At 34.2% G+C, this 24,534-nt stretch overlaps 3 protein-coding genes and 1 long non-coding RNA gene across 5 annotated transcripts; 3 read left to right on the forward strand and 1 right to left on the reverse strand.

Annotated features, from left to right (window-relative positions):
- The first annotated feature begins 1,322 nt into the window (after positions 1–1,322).
- Positions 1,323–6,035, forward strand: LOC133675419 (uncharacterized). Its single transcript, XM_062096788.1, has 5 exons — positions 1,323–1,659; positions 3,195–3,991; positions 4,750–4,908; positions 5,261–5,512; positions 5,677–6,035. Exons 1-5 carry the CDS (start codon positions 1,566–1,568, stop codon positions 5,818–5,820), a joined length of 1,446 nt encoding a protein of 481 aa, XP_061952772.1. The 5' UTR covers positions 1,323–1,565; the 3' UTR covers positions 5,821–6,035.
- Positions 6,036–9,209: 3,174 nt separating this feature from the next.
- LOC133676111 (calcium-dependent mitochondrial ATP-magnesium/phosphate carrier protein 2-like) lies at positions 9,210–13,024 on the forward strand. Of its 2 annotated transcripts, none has more exons than XM_062097691.1 (4): positions 9,210–9,920; positions 11,367–12,152; positions 12,256–12,346; positions 12,472–13,024. In XM_062097691.1, exons 1-4 carry the CDS (start codon positions 9,446–9,448, stop codon positions 12,662–12,664), a joined length of 1,545 nt encoding a protein of 514 aa, XP_061953675.1. In that variant the 5' UTR covers positions 9,210–9,445; the 3' UTR covers positions 12,665–13,024. The 2 variants fall into 2 exon arrangements, with proteins under 2 accessions (XP_061953675.1, XP_061953676.1); XM_062097692.1 differs by having other exon boundaries at positions 9,765–9,920; positions 11,353–12,152.
- Positions 13,025–13,709: 685 nt separating this feature from the next.
- Positions 13,710–14,751, reverse strand: LOC133676112 (uncharacterized). The gene is made up of 2 exons (XR_009835544.1): positions 14,218–14,751; positions 13,710–14,107 (listed from the first exon to the last, which is right to left on the reverse strand). It is a non-coding gene; the product is annotated as an uncharacterized LOC133676112 (long non-coding RNA).
- A 1,600-nt stretch (positions 14,752–16,351) lies between these two features.
- Positions 16,352–18,390, forward strand: LOC133675048 (uncharacterized). Its single transcript, XM_062096313.1, has 2 exons — positions 16,352–17,578; positions 17,690–18,390. Exons 1-2 carry the CDS (start codon positions 17,561–17,563, stop codon positions 18,173–18,175), a joined length of 504 nt encoding a protein of 167 aa, XP_061952297.1. The 5' UTR covers positions 16,352–17,560; the 3' UTR covers positions 18,176–18,390.
- The last annotated feature ends 6,144 nt before the right edge of the window (positions 18,391–24,534 follow it).

The raw sequence follows: 24,534 nt of genomic DNA on the forward strand, positions 1-24,534 counted from the left end.
GCTAATTCAACTCCATCTTCAGTTTCTAAATTATTCTATGTTTCAGTCTTTGCTACCCATGTTACGTGATTTTGAAATCACAGCCATTTCGGGAGGCACAAAGTTTACCCACAATGATTGAGGCTTGGAATGCTAAAACTAAGGATATTTTAACATGTACTGTATCTATAAGACTGATTGCTTATTTCTCTGGTTTAAATAATATTGTGAGCCCACATTCAATGCTAACAAAACCCCCCTAGTCCCTACCCATTTTGACAACTTTGGTCTATCTATCCCTTTTTCCTTAAAAGAATCCAAGTCTATAGAAATAATTTTATTTTACTATATTTTTAAGTTATTTAAATCATGTATAATTTTTTATTTGAATTATATATTTAAGTTATTTTAAATTTTTTTATTATTTATTTCACTTAAGTTATATTGTTAATTACTACTTAGCTAGAATTATCAATATATAATTAGTTAAAATATTTTATTTATGATTTTACGATTCGAGTATATGATCCTAGTTTATATTGTATATTTTGTGTCGCGTTAAAAAAATATTTTTGATAACCTTGATGATAGATAATCTTTTTCAAGGAAAAAAAAAAGGGTTGACAAAAAAATATGAGCCCAAGAGCATGGCCATGTGCGTAGGTTTTTTCTAATAGGTCCATAACTGGTCATTTGGGTTTTTAATTTTTTTTTGCTCATTTTTATTTTATTTTTTAAAAATTTTATTTTTTTAATATAGGATTTTTATTTAATTATATCCTTTGGTGTTGAGTTGATAATAAATTATTTTTTTATTTTTCATCATATGATAAAAAAAAATTATCTTTTTTTTATTTCATCCTTTAATATCAGGTTTTTTTATTTTTTTATATTTTTTATTATTTTTTTGATTTCATCTTTTAATATAAGATTTTTATTGAATTTTATCATTATTGTGTTGATTTTTTTTTTAATCTACACGGTAAATAATATCATGTCAAAATTAAATTTAAAACTCAGGATATAAGATTCTGAAATAGTGAAATACCTTAAGCTGATATCATATACAATCTTGTCTAGTCTAGTTGAATTAAACTATCCAAACACTACCTTATTTTCAGAGTATGACTCTATTCCCTAAGATAAATATCAGGTAAATCTCGTCTTTAAAAGGATATTGGAAAATTGATTGACAAGTTCACTTTTGTATTATTTAAACACAAATATTTTACTCTATCAAAGGAGAGATTTTACTCATAAATTTTCAAAATAAAAGAGACATGAAACCCTAAGTCAACTACTCTATCAAAGTCATTTCTCTATAAACTCAAGAAATCTTTATCGAGATGACTCAGTCAAAAGAGAGAACAAATAAAAATAGTCTAAAGAAAGGGAAAATGCGGCACTGGACGTCATGGCTTAGGCAGTAGCCTGAATCCAATTGGTCCATCTCTGAACAGTATTTCATTGCCATGGTTTACTGCATCTTGACTTCCTCATTTCTAATGGATGGCCTCAGTCGATGACATCACAGTGCTCTTCCAAACCTTTCCCTCTCTTTACTCTGTTCAAATGAACTCATCAGAATGATACATCTGAACAGAAGAGAGCCCAAGTTGTTCAAAATCATCAGAATGATACATCTGCTTGAGAAGTGGCAGAGACCATTGAATTCATCGGGTATGTTCCTGCTTTTCAAGTTCTAATGATTGATGGAAGTCTTACTTAAGGTGGTTGTGTTTGTGTGTCTTGCCTCTCTGTTTGTGCTTGAAGTAAGCCTCTCTTGACTGCTGGTTCCGTATCCATTTTATAAACTAGAGCTGGTTAGATTTGTTATATTTTACTGCAATATTTGTATCGGTTTGGATCGCGTAGTTTGGCCCTAAAATTAGTGAAACTGGAGACTTTTTGCTGTTTAATTTTGTTATCCATGGCTGCTGCTGACTAGAATAAAAATCTTGAACAAGCATCTCCAGGATGACAAAGGAGGGGTTATGATTGATTATTTTTTTCCTAATTGATTATAATCCAAGACCCTTCTTCGTTAAATTACTCTTTCTTCAATCACATGTTTGGTGATTAGTAAAAACTGATGAAAAAGGAAGTATTTACAACATGGATTTACTATTACTAAAACAATTAAAAGGTGTGGAGATTCTTTAACTGTTCATCTTTTTTATTATTATTATTTGTTTGGTTAACAACTTTGTGTTATATCTTAAAGGTTATCCTAAAGGTTAACGCGTGGTAGTCACGTGAGGTCGTCGGTTTGATTCTCCATGGAAGCAAAATTCTTTGTGTTCCCTAAACAACAAATGACTTGTTAATTATGGATTTTTATTAAAAAAAAAAAAAGTAGAAGAAGAAGGGACGGGCGACCATATAAATAGTAAATCAGGTTAATATTATTTTTGTTTGGTTAAAAACTTTAAGTTGTAGCTCGATAGTTACTGCGCAGGAGTCATGTTGAGGTTAAGGATTTGATTCTCCGTGGAAGCAAAATTACTTGCAGATTATGATAGGTGATCTTTTTCAGGAAAAAAAACAAAAGGTTGGCAAAAAAATATGGGCCCAAGAGCAGGGGCCACGTGCGTAGGTTTTTTCTTATAGGTCCATGACTGGTCACTTGGGTTTTTTATTTTTATTTTTTTATCTTTTGAGTTTTTTTATTTTATTTTTTAATATGAACTTTTTACTGTTTTGGAATTTTTTTGGTTTTTTTTAATTTTATTTTTTAATATAGAATTTTTATTTAATTATATCCTTCAGTGTTGGGTTGATGATAAATTATTTTTTATTTTTCATCATATATAATAAAAGTTTTTTTTCTTTTGTTTCTTTTTTAAATTCCATCCTTTAATATCAATTTATTAATTCCTTTGCATTTTTTAACCTTTTTTTTGTGATTTTTAATTTGTTTTCAATTTCATCTTTTAATATAAAGTTTTTATTGAATTTTAACATTTAGTATTGTGTTGATTTTTTTTCTATGAATCTATCCAATTAATAAATTCACGTCAAGATTAAATTTAAAACTCATAATAAATAATTAGTCGGATGAGGATTTTTAAAAGTTTGAATAGAGACATGGTGTTTCATAAAAGTACTTTCAATATTATTTTTATACATTCAATCGGGGTTAATAAAGTAGTAGTACTCTATTCCTTGTGCAAGATTATGTGGTTTTAAACTGAGACAATGAAATTGACTGACAGGCAACATGGTACTTCTGTTAGTACTTTCAGTACTGGCTTTTGACGTATCTTGTACACAAGCTTTCCCGGAAAATGGAAACAAGATCAAATCTAGAACTTTCCTGTCACCTGAGTTCATGTTGGGGCCAGGATCAGTTGAGAGCAAAACATACGATGATATTGACTTCCCAAGAGGTCATATCGCTCTCAAGAGTTTTAATGCGGAGGTAGTTGATCAGGCTGGGAATCCTGTACCTCTTTATGAAACTTACATTCACCACTGGCTTGTGGGAAAGTACTATGAGCATCGCCCATCAGGCCGTAATTTTTCACGAAATAGTGGATTGTGCCAGGGTCAAATTCTTGAACAGTATTTTGGCCTTGGATCTGAAACACGAAAAACAGTTACACATATTCCAGATCCTTTTGGAATAGAAATTGGCAATCCTGCCGAAATTCCTGAAGGGTATCAGGAGAAGTGGTATCTTGGTGTCCATGCAATTGAAACACGGGGTGCGGAAGATAGGCTGGGGTGCATTGAATGCTGGTGTGATCTATATAACGTCACAAACGATGAAGATGGAAACCCCATTAGGCCAGACTATAAGGGAGGTTTATTTTGTTGCTATGGTCAGACACAGTGCAAAGTCAGACAGGGTTTTCAGGGGGGCAAGAGGAGCCTCTACCTGCGATATACGGTGAAATGGATTGATTGGGATAGTTCCACCATTCCTGTTGAAATCTTTGTGTTAGATGTTACTGATACTGGAAAAAGGCTCCTTGGATCAACAGAAATCAGTCCAGAGAATGGTTGCCAGGTAAATGCATTCTTTCTTGCCTCTTATTATTAAGTACCAAGATGTTTGTATTAAGAACCATCTCAACTTAATAGTTTAAGTTTTTTAGGCGAGGTCCCAGGATATGATTTATATTATTCTCTAAAATACCCTCTAAGTAAAAGCTTTTTGGGCTTGAAACTTGCACAGGTTCATATTATCTTGTGCTTGATTTTTATCAAATAAATAAGGATGGTGAGATTCGAACTCGTGACCACTTGGTCATCAAGGCTCTGATATCATGTTAAAAAATTATCTCAACCCAATAACTTAAGCTTTTTAAGTAAGATTCCAGGATATAATTTATCTTATTCTCTAACAGTTTGCATTGCAAGGGAGGGAAATGTTGTATTTGCCACCTCTTCTTTTAAAATGTAGGAGAAAACAAAATAGACTTGTTGATGAGTTGAGATCTCTCCTTAGATACATGCTGCACTGACAGAATTTTCTTCAGATCACACAACTGACTAGGTAGGTTCTATTGAATTCGTTTCCACCGGACAAATTGCATTGTAGAAAACTCATAAGAAATGCAGTGGCAGCTGATGCTTGATGATAAATCACAGCGGTAGATACATCTATGGTTAGATTAATTTAATACCTGCAGTAACAGCTTAAACAGTGAAGTAGACCTGCAGGAATCACAAGTTCTGGAATCAATTTAAATGAGGAAACAAATGGGGCTTCTCTTTTCCAAGGATGTCACTGTACTGCAAATAACTAGAATATATTTGGTGCAGGTTGAGTATGCAGTTGAGTCTTGCACTGCTACCGATGCAGCTGGTAATGGGTGCATTGACATCAAAAGAAATAGCCTCACCATGCCAACTGGTGGTTATGTCATCTATGCCGTTGCCCACCAGCATGCTGGTGGGATAGGTTCAACTCTGTATGGACAGGTTATTTTCAACCTATTTATGATTACATGTTCTCGTTTTTTCTGCATCTTTTTTACCCTCTTTCATATCTGGTAGGACATTGAAAGTTAAACTGTCATCTTATTATCTTTGTAATGACGTTCTGAAAATTACAGCTTTCTGCCAAATGTTTGTCACTGTAACTTCCATAAGCATAATCCTTTCCCATAGCAGCATAAGGGAACCTTCTTCAATTTGTCTGCTATGTCTGATTTCATTGTTCCAGAGGCTAGTTTGGAATGTTATCTGTTTATTATTGCAACATCTATTACTAACTTCATGTCATCGATGATCAAGTTGAATAACATGTGAACTTTTTATGTGATGAATTCAGGATGGGAACGTAATATGCACTTCAATACCAATTTATGGAAATGGAAATGAAGCAGGAAACGAGGATGGTTACATTGTAGGAATGTCCTCCTGTTATCCTGAACCAGGTTCTGTCAAGATAACAGCTGGGGAGAATCTAACTCTGGAATCTAACTACAACAGCACTAATAAGCACACAGGAGTCATGGGGCTCTTCTACATTTACATAGCAGAACAAGCACCAAATGTGACTTTCTCACAAGCTCCTGTTCAGGTAAGTTTTTGTTCAATCTTCAGCTAGTGATTTCTTTTTCAGTATAAAAGGAGTCGGGTAACTAAGACAGGATTATCCGATTTGGGGCAGGAATTCTCGAGAGAAAAAAAATGCTTTTAATGTTAAGAACATGTAACCTCTAATTTTTTTCTTGAATCCTGCAGATACATGAAAGCATTAAAGTAACAACTTACGCTTGGTCAATTGTGGCTTTCATTGGACTGGCTGTGACTATTGCTGTTGCTGTTGCTGTGCATTCCTGGCTGAAGAAAAGGAGAGAAGGTGGCTACAAACCAGTTCCTAAATGAGGCTGTAAATTGTGTTATGTTTCCATGAGCTGTGTGCTGCATCTCTACAGCCAGCGCTGTTATCATCATACCATATTATACGAATATATGCTTGCTTTAAGCATAAGCATTCTAGACTTTCCCTTGCTAAAACTTTTATGGCCTGTAAATGTCATTTTAGAATGAGTTGATGCCGCAATGCCATAGCCGTCATGCAGAGTGGCTTGATTTATACATTTCTACTTTGCAACACTGCAAGTTCAGCTCTTGAACAGTAACCGCTATGGAATTTGGGGCTTTACTTAGGTTCAGAGACCAACCTATTGACTTTTGACTGTATTTTTTTATTTTTTTGACCGAGTCTGAAAGGCGACAATCCATGCCCTAACATTCACCATTACAATATACTTCAAGAAAAAAATTTCGAAGGAAAATAAATTTTCGTGAGAGTCATATTGATGTAGCCAGCCTTGAGAGAAATGGTTATTGTGAATAATTAGGCATCATAACTAGATAAGTATTTTTCACTATACAAATAGCCTAACATATCTATTTAGAAACTAATAAGACAAAATCTAGGTCAAAAAAAAAGTTAAAATAGTAATTTAAAATAGCCATAATTTTTTATTTAACTATTAAGACTTAAATATTTACAAAAGTTTTTGGATGGTATTCTTCCTATACTAACACCTATAACACAACGCTGACTATCAATTTTTTAGATATGAAAGACCTTCCTCTAGCCCTAGTTTGGGCCTCTTTTTTTTGGATTTCAAACATTGATTTGGATTTTATGATTATTTATTTATATATTTATATATTTTTATTTTGTTTTCTAATTAAAATGAGGTTCATGGCCTAATTAAAACCTTGTAAACTTCCTAAGCAGTCAAGACTGGATGAGCATTATTTTCAAGAGAGAATAAAGTTACAAATTTGAGGTTCATATATGTATTCCCTTTTACTTATCAAAACTAATGTGTACTGTGTTTGTTTGATGTCTACAGCTCCCTCCCAGCATCATCAGATGTTTTTTATTCCATCGTTACTTACCTTAAGACTATATTTTTCTCGAAGAAACAATCATACTTTAAAGTAATCTGACCTCATATTTTGATAGATTTTCCAATACCATTTATGGTATTGGTAGGCTGTAATAGGAATACCAGGACATAAGATTCTCAAATTCCACAGTTTTAAATGAGAAAAGATGTAAATTATGATAAGTCAAGCCTAAAAAATCTTATTATAATTACTTTGATACATGAACCATATGAATGTCGGTCCATACGATCAACGACCGTCAAATGGCCGTAGAGCCGAAAATAGAAGAAGTTTCCCTCTCACTTTCAGGATCTAAAGTGGAAAGAAACAGGACAGTCAAAATATTAAAATGTTCAGACTCCTAAGAAAATATCTCGCGAGTTAGGATCTCTTCGGTCTGGTTGTGACTTTTGTTATGATTGCTACATGTGATTGTATAAAAGTGTCTGATAATTCATGTTTTTAGAATATGTTTAGATTATAAAATATTTAAATTCCGAATGCTTCATTTTGTAGTTTTTTATTTTTATTTTTAAACAATCATGAAAATCTTTTTGAAAATGTTATCCAATACTTGTTTTTCTCATTTGATTCAAAAACTCGAAAATTCACAAATAAGCCGAAACAAAATAAAGTTTACTACGTAATTAGATTAATCCATGAATTAAATGTCAATGATTTTTTATTTAAATAATAGAGTTTTATTTTTTTATTTTAGTATTAATTTAATCAGATTTAAAATGGATTTAATTAGATTAATTATATCACTAGGAGCTTGACCAAGTCAAACAATTGTCTAATTTAATTAAAAATTCATTTCAAATTTGAAAACTCAAGTTTTTCTAGAATGTGTTTGTTTTTATAATAATTTTAAATTTTTAAATAGACCACAAAAATAAAATATTTGGTTACATTTGAAAAACATGTTTGTATTTATAGGATCCATTAAAATTTATAGTCTAACCACAAGTTAATAAAAAGCAACATCAACATGCTTTTAATGAGTTGTAAACTCAGTCTAACAAAAAGAACATCATTTTTCTTCGCATGAAACAATCATTAATCTTTAACAAAATCAATGTTTTTTTTTTATTGTTGTTTAATTCAATGCATTACTATTGCCAAGCAAATTAAGAAAAAACTTAGTGTGTGTTTTTGTATTTTAAGTTACAATATCAATTTCAATCATAATTTTATTCAATAATTTTTTTTATTAAATATAATTTTAACCAAATATATTCCAATCAAATCAAACATAACTAAAAATAATTTGTCTAAATTTTTTTTTTCAAATCTTAACCACAAAAATACACCCATATAAATCTATCTAATTCAACCATATTTAACAACTATGCTCATAAATATAATTAACAAGGCAAAATTTAAGCATAAAAGGGGCTATACCGCAAGACTCATCGAATCTCACAATAATTAAAAACAAAAAAAAAAAAGAAAGGGAGACGAACACCACAAGATCCTAGGAAAATATACCCTCTTCCTCCATTCTTTGACACGCTTTCCACAAAGCACATCTCCTTGAAATTGCATAAAATAACCCGACGCCACCTCCCTCCCTCCTCCCTCCCTCCCTCCCTCCCCCGGAACGCATGGAGGATGTTGACTCGTAAAAAGAAAAACAAATTAAAAAAAAAAAAAGCGCCCACGTTTGTGGACGAATTGATATTCCCACACCTTGCATTGCTGTCCTCACAACAAGTGACAAGAATCCTTCTGTAGCTTGGTGGGCTTTTAGAGGTCAGATTCGATACCATCAACGCCACCAAACACACCACTAATTTTCTTGCTATATAAGGGTAAAATAGATATCGCATGAGGGTTAAATTAGTCACTTTGATAGAAGTGTGCGAATAACAATCCCCCACTTATCACCTTTCCTATCCTTTATGTCCATGCTCTTGTCGCATTCCCTTAACCATCCCTGCCCCGCTATCTCCACGTGCCCATTTCAACCTCACAGAAATAATTTCTGGTAAACCTCTATCAGTCCCTCAAATATATACATCTTTTCGGTTAAGTCCTCCAACTACATGTCATTTTATACTCGTTAAAAAAGAGAAACACTAAAATACATATTCTCTCTCTCTTCTCACTCTCTTAGGTTCCATGCTAGATTTTTTTTGTTTAATTCCTTTTACTCTTTAATTTTGTTAGCCATGCATGATTGAATTCAGCCTCAAATCCAATTTCTGGATTCAATTGAGGAGTCGTATATAGATGGAGAGCACTAATTGATAAAAATATATGGAATAGGGACTCAATTGATGAACTATATTTACTCGGAGGACTAATATGAGATCTTCTCATATTTATTTATAACCATTTCTTTTTTCCCTCCCAGCCAAAGTCTCTTGCAAAATTCCCCCTATTCATTGCACAAAATCAAAATCCCCCTCTCTCCTCTCCCCCTCTCTCCCTGATTTTTTACAATTTGACCCTTCATTTAACCCAAAAAAAAAAATCAGTTCCATTTAATTTTATTACATTATTCTAGCATAGATTAAAAAAACTCAAACCTTGGGAAAAAAAACCCAAGAAAAACAGAAACTTTTTTTGTGATCCAATATCCAGCACATGCAAAACCATGGCCGGGGCAGGTAACGCGGTAGAGCACCACCGTCGCCACCACGTTAACTTGCCAAAAATGGAAACAGACACAAACCCCAACCCGAATCAAACCGGTTGTTGCAACCCGGTTAAAAAACCAGGCCCGGTATCACTAGATCATGTATTACTGGCATTGAGAGAAACGAAAGAAGAGAGAGATGTTAGAATTAGAAGTTTGTTCAGTTTTTTTGATGCAGCAAATTTGGGGTATTTAGATTATGCCCAGATTGAAGCCGGGTTATCGGGGCTCCAAATCCCTGCTGAGTATAAGTATGCGAAAGATTTGTTGAAAGTTTGTGATGCAAATCGTGATGGAAGGGTTGATTATCAGGAGTTTAGGAGGTATATGGATGATAAAGAAATGGAGCTGTATAGGATTTTTCAAGCTATTGATGTTGAACATAATGGCTGCATTTTGCCTGAGGAGTTATGGGATGCTCTTGTCAAGGCTGGTATTTATTTTAATTTTTAGCTCTTTTTTTACCTGGATTTTTTGGAGTTCTTTCCGAATTGGGTTTTTTTTATTTTGTTGATGTTTTTGTTGTGTTAGATTATGAAATTTCTTGGAAATTTTGTTGCTTTTTGAGAAACTAGATAGTGATGATATTTTTTTTGTGTTAGATTGTGGAATTTCTTGGCGATTTTGGTGCTTTTTGAGAAATTAGATAGTGATGATAATGATTGATTTTTGCATTGTTCTTAGTTTGTAAACTAAGTAGAAGTAATTAATGGGTTTCCTTCTGAGAACTTGCAATGTATTTTAATCTACTACGAAGATTTTTGCACCTAGTGGTCTCTTGACTCTTTTGTTAATTTGTTGCCATCATGGTTAACACTTGGTTGAAGTTATTCTAGAGGATAATGGTGTGGGGGACTGAGGATTCGGCTGTTTACTAGAGATCCAGATGCATGGTTTCTACTGAATTTATTTTGTCTAATTTTTATCTGGTTTATTTTGTTTAGGGTTTGGATAGCACTGGATGGGTGATCTCTTTTGTGATTGTGCCTAGTTCTAAGGCTGCAGCTTTTAGATTCTTATTTGTGTGTTGTTTGAGCTCCTGGAGGATGGGCCAGACCTCTATGATAAATTGGAGTCATGTTGCAATCATTTGTTAGTCTGAATTAAACCATTCTCTAAACACTTTGGTGGCTTCTAGATGTCTTTTATTTTCATTTGAGGGAAATATATGGAAGCAATCAAGCAGCTTTATAGTTGCTATAGGATATGTTTATAGGTTATGAAGTGCTTAAGAAATCGTGTATAAGTTAAGAAATTCTGTATACATACACTTGAAATTTGTAGAGGCACAGCCCCTGTAATTATTGGTTATGCAAACAAGAAAAAAATGGAGAACTCAGGCTTAATTTGATGTTCAAATTCTTTGGAGTAGAAAGAAGTCTTTGTTGGATACTTTACCCATTGCCTGTATGAGCATGAGTTCTGTTCGGAATTTGCTGGAAGTGCAAAAATTATCTGGTCTTTTTTGTTAAAACTGTGATATTGTTTGTGGATAAATCAAATCTTTGGTGAACCTTCCATAATCAAGCAGAAGTTACTATGGCTCTTTTATATATTGGAGTTTTCCTTGATTTCAAGTACTCTTGTTATCCTAGTAAATGCAAATTTTTTATCTTGGAATGACATAGAACTTGGTATGCCATATGTCTGTCCTATGCTGTGGAAGCACCACTGCTGCTATTTTACTGTGCTGTTTGTAATTGTTTCTTGATTCTTGAGATCAGATAATTGTGGTGAAAATTAATTTCTATGTGTTGTGTGATTTTTTTTCTTTTCCTTAAGATTTTCACTGCAAGTGAAGCATTCACTAGCCCATTTACCTTGAATTTTACCCCCATTTTTTTTCATCTTATAAGCCCAAGCAGTTTCTTTTTTATAGGGATTGAAATCGATGACGAGGAGCTTGCCCATTTTGTAGAGCATGTTGATAAGGATAACAATGGAATTATAACTTTTGAAGAATGGAGAGATTTTCTTTTACTCTATCCACATGAAGCTACTATTGAAAACATCTACCATCACTGGGAAAGGGTATGCCATGTAGATATTGGAGAACAAGCTGTCATTCCAGAAGGAATCAGCAAGCAAGTTCACAGGAGTAAATATTTTATTGCCGGGGGTATAGCGGGAGCCGCGTCTCGTACTGCAACTGCTCCTCTTGATCGACTAAAGGTCTTTTTACAAATTCAGACCTCATGTGCTCGTCTGGCGCCTATTATTAACAAGATATGGAAGGAAGAAGGTTTCTTGGGTTTTTTCCGTGGTAATGGGTTAAATGTTGTGAAGGTGGCACCTGAAAGTGCCATCAAGTTTTATGCATATGAAATGTTAAAGGATGTCATTGGAGATTTTAAGGGGGGAGACAAGGTTGATATAGGTCCTGGTGGGAGACTTCTAGCTGGTGGTATGGCAGGTGCAGTTGCACAGACTGCAATCTATCCTATGGATCTTGTGAAAACTCGCTTACAAACTGGTGTTTGTGATGGTGGAAAGGCTCCAAAATTGGGAGTACTGATGAAGGATATATGGGTTCTGGAGGGACCTCGAGCTTTTTATAGAGGTCTTGTGCCATCTCTTCTCGGGATTATCCCATATGCTGGCATTGACCTTGCTGCGTATGAGACTCTGAAAGATATGTCAAAGACTTATATACTGCAAGACAGCGGTACATTTTTCTCATGCCTATTTCTGTGGTTTGACAATTTCCTTTTTCTTTTCTTTCTTGATATTTTCAGGGTTGTGTTCTGAAAACTTTGCATTTTCTACAGCACCTGGTCCCCTTGTTCAATTGTGTTGTGGAACAATCTCAGGAGCCCTTGGAGCAACATGTGTTTACCCCTTGCAGGTTATTAGAACTAGGTATTATGTTGTCTTAAGTTCCTGTGCTACCCTCTCTTTCTCACTCTGGAGTTTTCCATCTTTTGCGTTCCAACTCAGTGAGTTTTCTTGCAGTATTAATAGTGCTTCCTGTTTCTTCTTTTCAGGATGCAAGCTCAACCTCCTAATGATGCTAGACCTTACAAAGGAATGTCTGACGTATTTTGGAGGACATTTCAGAATGAAGGTTGTAGAGGTTTTTACAAAGGGATTTTTCCAAATCTTCTGAAGGTTGTGCCAGCAGCAAGCATAACATATATGGTTTATGAGGCTATGAAAAAGAGTTTAGAACTTGATTAGGGGCTGAAATAGCCATACCTGTGGCAACTAAACTGATGTGAGATCTGGGTATAGCAATGCTGTTGATGACGAAAATTAAGAATAAGATTACTAGTCAAGTAGGCAATACAATTTGTTGAATTATACAATAGACAGTAATCCCCATCAGGGTTCGAGGCACATAGTTTTGTTAGCCAGTTTTTCCAGAGAACTATTTGGGGCAAGTGGACGAACAAGTTTTATATGAATCATTGTATTTGGCTGCAAGGTAATATCAGAATGGAGGGGCTCTTATTCCCTTACCCTTGCCCCCATCCTCCGGAACTTTAACGCTTGTTATTGTTATTCATACCAAGGAAAAAAAAACTCTTTAGATCATAATTCATTGCAGAAACAACGTATTTTACATAATTTCTTGAACTTTAGGAGTGAATGGCGTGTGAATTATATGATACGACTGCACGGCCAACAGTAGATGGGATTGGAGGATATATTGAGTTGGAGCCTGATATATGTCATAGCACGCAAGAGCTGCGTAGCAAGTTACTGCCGTTGTTTTCCACAGTACAAGTTATGTCCTGTGTTCTAGATTGCCAGTTAACGTTGTTTGCGCTAGCGCTGCTCTCTGGCCTGTCGTAATCATCAGCTACCTGGACAAGTAAACTCTATGATCATGAATCATCAAATTGTGCTGTTGGCCAAATATTACGCAACCTTAAGCTGTGCTTTGCGTATTCTGGTAATGTCGATGACCTTGTGTTATTGTGTTTGTAGGCTGATTATTGATGTCTGAAAGCTGAACTGTTTCGTAATATGCCCTTTTATTCCATGCCCATTGTGTGTGTGTGCGAACAAGTGAAGTTTGAATGACAGGAAATCAAAAGAGTGGGAGAATTCTCACGTCTTGATGAATACGTAGGGATTTTAGTTTGTTGCCATATTCGCTATTGTCAAAACTAGAGGTTGTAATTGTGCATTGAAGAATAAGGAGTTCCGTGGCTAAATCTTCAAGACATGGGGATTTTGTGCATCTGATAAAGAGCAGAAAGAAAATAAAGATAGCATCAAGTAGAAAATCCACTCTAGCATTATGGAAGCAACCACATTTTACAGTAGAAAATCCACCAGTACAGAATTCATGACTGAAAACATAACCAGTTTATGCCAAGGATGACATGAACACAAAAGAACTAATTAAGAAAACCGGAAGAAAGGCTTGGCCTTCCCTTTGCCTCAATGACTTGCCTTGTGTCCCCTTGCATCCCGTGAAGGAAGAAGAGGGTAGATAACATTATCCAACACTTGAAATTCTCATCACCATCTTCTTCTTCTTCCTCTTTCTTTTCTGCATGTTTTAGTGCTGCAAAGAGCTATTATTTCAGATAGAAACAAACAACTACTAGAAGTGGGGATTTTGTCTTGGTTCAGTCTGTCCAACATTCCTAGTATATAACCACCTTGGACCTAAGAAACAACAGTGAAAGTTCACTCATTTAAATCTTTGTTTAATCCACACTTTACCTCAATAACTGAACATAAAGCCAAAAGAGAACAGATCAGAAAGAAAACCAAACCCTTAAGAACTGGTCCCAGGAGGCATCATTCTGTCATTGAGGCATGCTTATCCCACTAAGTACCCTATGATTATTCTTCTTTTTCGTAAATCGCACCACTCTATCTACCAAGAGAGTGAGAGCCTAGTCATTCCACGTGGAGAAAAGCCAAAAGACATGGATAGTAAATTCAAGAGTGGTAGAGAAAAAGCTTGATGACAGATGCGAGGCCAACCCTAGAAAGAAGATAAAAAATTGTAAGCAATTGGAAGGTAGTTAAGAGGTGTTCATGGCACCAAAATAGATAAATCAACATGCCTCTTCTTTTTTAAAGGGTACAATTGCTTTGCACCGTCCACCTGTGACTCCATTTTTGTATTTGGATGTGAGAATCTGTGTGTCAAATAACACTAATCCACGTGAAGAAGCTAGATGTGGAAAGAATGTGCGTGGAGAATAGTCAAAAAGACAGAAACTAATCTCTTTTTTTGAATGTTGACAAGTGATAAGGAACAATTATATGGTTTGATCTGAGAGATGAAGGATTCTATGATGTTTCTCCCACCCCTCTTTGCTGCTTCGAAATTATAAGTTGATGTAATGCAACCTTTTAGTCCTTCAAATAATTGATGGGCTTGGATTTGCGTCCAAAGCCTTTCTTTATTTCTTTTTTTTAATGAAAGAGAGAGATGGCTTTTTCTGCAATGATAGCTTGGTTTTCCCCTTTCAAGCTGTCTTGTAGTTGCAATGGAAATATTTTAGTCTTTTTCATCAGATTATACATTGATTAGTCCTGTCCGCACTCGACATAGACCGGATGTGTGTTGCAATTTCTCCTCTTAGACTTTAGAGGGCTTGACAGGTTTTTCACAAGGAAAGGTGATTTTTTTTTGGCATTCAAGTCAAAACAATTTCTTATATATTTTTAGATTAAAAGTAAAAATATATTTTTTTTTAATTTATTTCAAAACAAAAAATATTTTAAAAATAATTTTTACCGTATTTTCAAACACGTCCAATAATTATTCACCTTGTAAAATAGTTATTATATAGGTTAGATTATTATTTTTTTAATTTAAGTGGATGTTAACTTAATCTGTAAGAACAGGTTAAATTCAAGAAATTATCTTTTATTTTTATCTAAAAATAATGTTATTTTAAAATAATATGAATTGATTTCACAACTCTTGAGTTGATCCAGCAAATTTTCCAAGTCTTGGTCTGTTCAAGCCTTGAAGAGGGTATGATAAGTACGGTTTTTACATGATTGCACAGAAGGTCTTGATGAAGAAATTGGTTGCAAAAATCCTGCACTGTTTTTTATGCCGGGCCTCCCTCAAAGTGTTAAAAGGGACTTGCAAAATGAAGCCCAAGAACCTGCCTATTGCCAAACCATCCTTCAAGCCTATTTCTGAACCTCTTGCTTGTAAAAGAAATAGCTTGGAGAGCCGCCCAGAAAACCAGGGGTGTTTAAAAAAAATTCATCAGCATCTTACCGATAAAACTTGTCAATATATAAAAAAAAAATTATAGAAGTTAATAAATCAAAAAATCAAAGAACTGAATATCAAAGATTGAGTGACAGTTTTAGATTTTTAAATCTCGATAAACTTAGACTTAATTCGTATACTTTATATATTCTTTTTGTATTTATATTTAATAATTTTTTACTATTTATTTTTATTTTATTTAGAAATATTTTGATTTTAAAATTCTTGTTATTGGATTTTTTATTAAAAAAAATTAACGTAACAAAATAAAACTTGTCATAACACCTACAGAAATTATAGATTCATCTCTGAATACATATATACAAAAATTTGTAACATAAGTTAAATGATGGATATTTATAATACGAAGGGAGATTATTGTGAGGAGGCTATTGACTTTGTTTGATTTTTTGGTGGATTTAAAGATTAGGCCTGATAATTTTGCTTTGATTTCAACACTTTCTGCTTGTGCATAGCTAGGAGAACTTGAAAAGGGAAAGAAAGTACATGATTTTATTGAAAGGAATGCAATAAAAGTAGATTCCTTTTTGTCAATTGGGTTGGTTGATTTGTATGCAAAATGTGGGTGCGTTGACATTTTTCTTTGCAGATATTTGAATCGATCCCAGATAAAAAGTCGTTTACCTGGAATGCAATGCTTGTTGGCCCTGCAATGCATGGTGAGTTTTTGTTGGAGTACTTTTTGTGAATGATAGAGGCAGGGGAAAAACCAGACGGGATTAGCATTTTAGGAGTTTTGCTAGGGAGTAGGCAGTCATGAGGGTCTTGAAGATGAAGCAAAGAAGCTTTTTGATGAGATGGAATCTGTTTATGGAGTCCCTCGAGAGCCCAAGCATTACGGGTGTATGGCTGATTTGCCTGGGCGAGCTGGGTTGATCAAAGAAGTGACGGAAATTATAAAGGGTATTCCTAAGGGTGGTGATATGTCTGTGTGGAGTGGTTTTCTTGGAGGGCGTCGGATACATGGGCATGTTGAGATTGCAGAGAAAGCAGCGAAGCACAAGTTGTTACTGGTCTGGTTTCTGTGTATTAGATTAATAGGTTACTTTTGTTAGTTGAAGGCAGGGGTATTTTTGCTGCTAGGTTTCCAGCTCCAGTCTCCTGTATTTCCAATTCTTCTGCAAAAAAAAAAAAAAAGAGCTTTTGGGGATGGCTTCGCATCAGCATCCTATGATCGATTTGGGTGTACTTGGTTCAAGCGGGCAGAGAATCTAATGATAAGTTATAGTGAAAATATCAGCAAATATCGAAATGGAACATGGCTCAAGAGTTGTGGATAGTATAGCTATATATTGTAGAACAGAAGAAGAGCAGATTCATATCCTTCGGAATATACCATATGGCTATAACTTTATTGTAGAACAGGAATGAGAGTGGTACTAAAAATTTCTTTTTAATATTTCTTGGATGTTTAATGTGTATCAGGCAACATTTGCAGTGCAAAAGGCCAGTCCAGTTTTTTCTTTCCTTGAACAAGAACAGAGAGTGAAGGACTTCACTTGACCCCTCTAAGACCCTCTGCTCTCAAAGATAGTTTCCAATGGTGCTTGGGGAAACTCTTCATTGGATAAGGATCCTTCTGTCATATTATTACAAAAGGCTGTAGTAGGACACGACGTGCCACTTCCTGAGCCATCTACTGGGTGCTGTCTTGCTAACACTTCAACATATGTCACTTCAGGATCCACGCTCTGCTACGTGGCTCTATAATTCTCTCCTTCTAATCATCCTGCCCTTTTTATACCCCCAAGAACCCAAACCCTTTCCTTCAGCAAGCAAGCAAGGCTTAGAATCTTCATCTCGCCCAACCTTGGTGTTTTACACCTCAGACAACATTTCTCATTACTCCCATCATGGCTGTTAGATCAATGGTAGGTGAATTATCACTAATTTTCGTTTTAATCACAATGTTGACCTCATTTTCCAAGTGTATTTATGCATGTACTTAGTTTCTGACTTGATTTGCTTCATGTGGTTTGCAGGGTTACTGGAAATCAATGGCTAGTCGCTTAAGAGGAACGGCGACATATGCAACATCAACCCCACCAAAACTGAAGTCATATGCAGAAACAGCTGATCAATTCGGACATCAGTATCATCAAGAAAGCAAGCACAGCAAGAAAGTAAGAGGTGACTTTGTGCCTGTTTATGTAGCAATAGGGATGATAACCGTCTCAATATCTCTTGGTCTTTACACTGCCAAGCAACAAGTACTGTATGCACCGAATGTTCGTGTAAGGAAGAAGACAAGAGAGACTGTACCTGAAGTGGTTGATCCTGATAAAGTGGTGGATGAAGCTGATAAGTTTATCAGGAAATCTTTCTTCAGGAAAGTAGCACATGTTCAAGAGTTTGATCACAATGGGCTCCAGTATTTGCCTGATCCTTCTCGTAAAGACGTTTTCGCTCAAAAGCCTCGTGCTGAGACCCTTAAAGATGTTGGGATTGATCCTAAATCACAGCTTTGAGCTGTTCTGGACAAAATGCATCTCTTCTGCTCTTTTTTTTTCTGTTTTTTTTCCATTTCTGATGTTCTTTCTTGGGGTTAACCCCCTGCTTGTGCAGGAGGGAGGGAGTTTGCTGGACCTCCTTGCTTAACCAATGCGATTGTAAATACAAGTGGTTAAAATAAAGTCCATTGCCCGAATTCTTCTAAGACTTTGGGCTAAGCCTTTAAGCATTATTTTTAATTTTTAAATGGGTTTAATGGATACATGCCAGATGGGTTTAATTTAGGAGTCTCGTGTATGGTGTACACAGATGATTTATAACTTCATGTCGTGCACGATTTTTATTTTTTTTTTTTTACTTGATGCCGCTTGTTTCTTGAAAATCTTGCACCAGGTGACCCATATTTCCCATCCCTTACATAAATGATTTTAAATTTGCTGGAAGCTTATTTAACGCTGATGAATGATATAAAACTAGTTTAACAATTACACACAATCTAATAATCTTTACCTTGTCTGACCTGAAAAAGCTCTCAATTTCTTAGTTGTTAGGTCAACTTGTGAGTTAAAAGGTTAATAATTTTTTATTAAAATAATTTTATTTTATTTTTTTATAAAAATGATGGATGTTGGTTCGACTAAGTCTATACTGGTTTTAGTTTGATCATACTGGTTTTGGTTTAATCATAAATCAACAAATCATTCAAATTACTGGTTTTGGTTTGATCATAAATCAACAAGTCATCCAAATTAAAATTTGTTGAGGTTAAACTTCTGGTAATGGATGTTTTAATCAACTAACTAAACCAACCTAATTTAATAACTGTGGTGTTTATATATACTGTAACATCTAAAAGAACAAGATATTGCATTGAAGCTTACATTATAGTAAACCCCGTCTATACATAGATGATTAATGATTTTGAACACCAACTTTGAGAGTTTATACAAGGGATCCAAAATCTTTAAAACCTAAAAAAAATTATAGGTCTTAAAGTTTTTTTGGTATTGTTATTAAATTTAAAAATACAGTTATTTTGAATTTCTTTAAAGATAATTTTTTTTATCAATCTCTGGTTTGTTTTAGTCAATACAATATTTTAAACAAAAAAATATTATTTCTGTTTAATATATATATATAAATTATGTTTCAAATCTATTTAAATATTTTAATAATAAACAACCGATGTCAATCAAATTTTTATAAACAAATTTATTATTAGTATTATTTTCAAATCAAATACATAAGAATTGAGAAAAATATAAAAATTATAATAAAAAATTATAATAATACTTAAAAATCATAAGAAAACTAAAAAGTAAGTGAATTTAATAAAATAAATTCAAAGTGTTTATAAAAACAAAAGGACAATAAAAAAAGAGAATAAAGGAGAGGGAGAGAGAGTGTCATTAAAGGGCTGTGCTTGGCCCACAATCAATTAGTATTTCAATCCTTTTTATTTATTATTTTTTTAATTAAAAGGTGTGCTAGTCACATAATTAAGAGAATAAATGCATCTATAGGCATTTGAACCCACAACCTCCTGGTTGTCACATGTTTTAATTGATTGAACTCCAACTTGGATTTTTTTATAGAATGATTAAGTCATACACCTCTTATTTTAAAAAAAAAAAAAACAAAGTGATAGGTTGTCTATCTCAATTAAGAAAATAAGCATGCCTACTAGTGCTTAAACCCGTGACTTATTGGTCATCATGCGTTTTAATTAATTGAACTAAAACTTGGATTTGTTATAAAAAAGTTAAGAAAATATATTAAGATACTTTACTTTTTATATGAACAATAAAGCTTCATAAAAAAAATAGTGTTTTAGTTAATATTAGTCTTGATGTCCTTGCTCCACTACAAGGGAGGATTATTTTTTTGCACAAAAATTAATATTCTTGTTCCACAATTGTGTTTTGAAAAAGAAAGAAAAATGTGTGACTCTGTTCATTGACACAACTATGTTGAATAAATTGATTTTATTTTAATTAGACAGAAAAAAAACAATAGTGAATCAATCAAATTCAAAATAAAAAGCAATTAAGATAACCTGAGACAAAAAAAAATATTAAAAAAAAACGATGTATCTCAATTCACTAACCATTAAATATAGAAGAACAAAATAGGGGTAAAAGGAACAATAAAAAACCAGTCCTAATTAATATGAGCTAGCATGATAAGCTTCTAACCCTGATAATCAGGGTCAAGCTAACTCGAGATATCCGGTCAAACTCGTGATCTAAATAATGAGAATGTAATAACAAATAAAAATAAAGAGAATTATAAAGCTCTTTTAAAAATAAAAAATATGTTAAATCTTTAAACTTGTGACACGTGTTATTAGACTCGAAGCACCTTATATGTAAAAATCATAAAGTTCAATTTTCAATGAATTAAATATTAAAGAATAAAATTAAAAAAATTACACAAAATTATCCAAAAAATAATAATTAAAAGAATGAAGATCAAAATTGAAATATAAAATTAATTTTATACTTGATTAAAAGATGAAATTAAAAAAAAAATCAGTGCTAAAAGCTAGTGTTAGATTTTAATACCCTTAAAAGCTATTATTAGATTTTTTAAATAAAAGAATAAGAATATCATTACACTATATGAATAAACAATATACTAAATATGGAACTACAGTTTTTTTCCAAATACAATTAGTTTCTTTTAAAATAGTCCGCTGGGGATTCGTTATCCATGCAATTGACTCGTGTGAGGAAGGTATTCATTTGGTAAGTCAACGAAGGATGGAAATGGAGAATAAAGGGCTGGAATATATATTGACCAGAGCCCAGTGGGCCAATCACGTGCGTGATAGGATGGAATATTATTATTATTATTATTAATCTTTTCAGAATCCAATCCTGTAATGGATTTGCCCCAGAAATCCTCGTTCTCATTATCCTGGACCAACTTGGCGTTAGGCTCAATACGGATTAGATGCAGAAGTATTTTATCTCTTAAAATGGAAGATTTGATTTAATGGGATTAGGGATGGCATTTTAACCTAAACTTGCTAAAGGAAATGGGAGATACTTAGACCAGAAGGAAGCATGGCTGGAAGCTTGATAAAAAAGAAAAAGAAATCAACTTCTTTCTTTCCTTTCATGAAAACTTTTAAGCAACTTAGAGCTGACAATAGCTCCACTTTCTCGCAATGGATGCTCAAATTCTGATTTCTCTGTATTGAACACCATAATCAACAGGGTTGACAATGACCAAACCAGCATGCAATTAATTTATTTTTTTATTTCCTGTTGTCTGAAGAATTGATACTCTAAATATATCAGATAAGATATAGTTTAAAAAGAAAAGGTTTGTTTTAGTGCTGTAGCTTGGTGATACATAGTAGCTAGCACTTCCATCGTTGAAAGGTAAAAGAGATGGGAATTACCCTTTCAAAATGTGAAAGTGTTTTTACTGCAGAAGAATCATTTCAATTAAAAAAATCTAAGCCATTTTATAGTAACATTCTAATGCATTTCAAGCAAAACCTTTCAGATTTAAAATTTATTTAAGTTCATCACTACGTGTTCTTGATTTTATTACAAACAGAGAGACTTAAACTCGTGATTACTTACCAGCTTTTATTACAGCTAATAGTTTAGAAGAAAAGGTTTGTGTAAGTGCTCTGCTAGCGCTAGGTGAGCAGCTCTCCCAACCCTGAAGGGTAAGAGAGATGGGATTTCAAAAATTCAAACTGTGAAAGTATTACTTTATGTGTCGTATGTCACCTAAATGATGCATGTAAAGAAGAATTTATGGGCATCATTACATCAGCAGGCACTATTCATTTTAGGTTTCCTCCTTAATTGGTTATGAAGTGGTTTGAATCGATTAGTCCATATGGGAAGATCAGATGCTTGTTCTAGTCAATTTAAAACCAAAATGGATGTCCAAAATGTTCTCCAAATTGCGATAATGCGCGTTGCAAGGCTAGTCTTGATTTATTCTTTCTAGCATGGATTCCAAGTCTAGAAGTACAGAGCTGCTAAAGTCAATTTGTAGTGGCTTTTTGTTGTTTCAAGGTTTCACCAGATGGGGTTTTTTTTTAAAGAATGAGTTTTAGTACCCATCAAGGTTGAATTCCCATTAATCTTCACTTGACCTTTGAAGTAGGGCATGAGTTAATTGATATATTCTCCAAAAAGTTGGCACCCATACAGCTTTGCCAGCAGTTTTAGAAAGGACAAAAAAAAAAACAGCAGCAGAAAATATCTTTGTAATGGAGACTGAACAGTAAGGTGCGTATCTCTGTAACATTTGATCATTGGCATACAAGATAATGCAGTAGGATAAAGAAAATGATGTTGTTATAGGGAGATTCGAAGAGAATTTTTACAGCAAGTAGGCAAACCAATCTATATATAAACCCCATGAAAGTTCATATTTTAAGCATAGCAGCCAATGACGAGGCCTTTCATGGATGCTACTACATGGTTGGAGAAGCTTCCGATCTCCCTCAAAGGCTTCCTCTATAATTGCCTTACATGATGGCATTAGTGGACTCCTTTGGGGAGATGGAGAGCTTACTCCCCATAACTCAATGGCATGACACACATTCAATAAATTTAACTGTATGCATGACTGGAAATGAGGTTTTAATTTTTGCTTGGCCTCATAAATTCTTTCTTTCAAGACTTCGAGATTATATGTAAAGGGAGGAGCAGATATAAAGAGCCTGCAATTTCAAACAAACAGTTCTGACAAGTTCCTCTCAGGAGTTTTTCAGCTCGGAGCAGAAATTTATGAACATTTCACAGGTAAATTTAGTTTTGTACGGTGCAAATTGATTCACCTCACAAATGGTTGATCACAGCGTTTCAAGTATCAGAATCCCTTCATTAAGATGTTTAGTATTTTTTATGTTCATGGCTCAACTCTCAATTATTAATAGATGGAAGGAAGATCATCTCTACAGTTTCAAGCTCTTCCCTACCTTGGACTGGATGTATGAGTGGTGAGAGAGCAGCAGTGGAGCCATGGCCTGTAATATGCTAGATAGGTGAAAACTATTTTCATGCTAGCTTAGTAATTGAGCTAGTTTATACATCTCCAAAGTGTCACTTCCATGGCAAGTAATCTAGGACATCATTTACCATTTGAATGTTACCTATATATTCTCGATCCCATTTGCTCACATAACAGGATCTTAAGGTATTTATGCCCGTTCAGCACCAAATGCCTGAAGTACTATCTCAATTTTCCTTTGTGATGTTTTGAGGGAGACATTTATATCCTATTATAAAATCATATATAATGAATGTTTTGCAACTATCACACGGCTGGGGCAACATGGGCGTAAGGACACATCAAGTACTCTTGTAATGCAGAATTGTTGTTTCACAAGAACGAAGAGGACCACTTGCCATTGGCTAGCTAGACAGGCTCCCATTGAAATTCACAGCAAGGCAGCTCAAGTGAAAAGGTTTTGTGCTGCCGCAAAAGCCTAACAGTGCAATTTCAGGAATCCCTGTGGAAATTCCCTGACCAAAAACCATCTTGTTACAATATAATTGTCCTGGTTTCCCTATGCCCATCGAAAACAAAAGTTTCATCGCAAACTGATACACCCGTTAACGATCTAATCTTAGATGGGCAACTTCGATGAGGCCGTCAAGCAAAATTAGCAGTTGGTGGGCGTCAATCTCGAAGAGGTAGAATATATTTTCTGGAGCTAAGAATTGTTCTCGCTGCCTAGTTACCTACACAACTACAGTTCTTGTAACTATTAAGGTGGTTAAATGTCACTAGCACTTGTAAGGGGCGCCATGTGATACATGTCTTGGATGGCTGTTTTTCGATAACTTCCCTGTGATTTATGAAATTTAGAAACAACCTTAAGTCAACAAGAGCAAGGTCTTGTGGCCTCTAAAGTTATTGAAATTATGGGCACGATTCTTGTCTTTTTTTTCTTGAACTTATTACAATTAAATAAGCTTAATCAGCTTCTGAATTTATATTCTCTTACAACATCAGGGCAGGCGTTCTAGATTTGTGTTATTTAAACGTCTCTCTTTATCTTCTCATTAATTCTTTGGAAATTTAAAAAGACATTGTTAGAAAATACACGCGAAATTTCTTCTGCAGTTTCCTAGATTTGTTGCGGAAGATCTTATCCGATTCTAGGGTCTCAAGTTGTCTTTTGTTTTACATGCAGGAGATACATAGAGCAGAGAAGAAATGGGGCTGGGACTTTGTATAAATAGTGCCCACAATTCCTTCTGACCAGCACATCTCTGTGGTTCTCTATGTATCAGAATGTTGGTGATCCAACTTTTTCTGAACTCTCTCCCTCAACTGCTATTCTAGAGCTTGTTAATCCTTGTCAAGTGTTTCCCTGTAGCAGTCGAGGCGAGGG

This window comes from Populus nigra, chromosome 16 (assembly GCF_951802175.1).
Source record: "Populus nigra chromosome 16, ddPopNigr1.1, whole genome shotgun sequence".
Classification (NCBI taxonomy): Eukaryota; Viridiplantae; Streptophyta; class Magnoliopsida; order Malpighiales; family Salicaceae; genus Populus; species Populus nigra.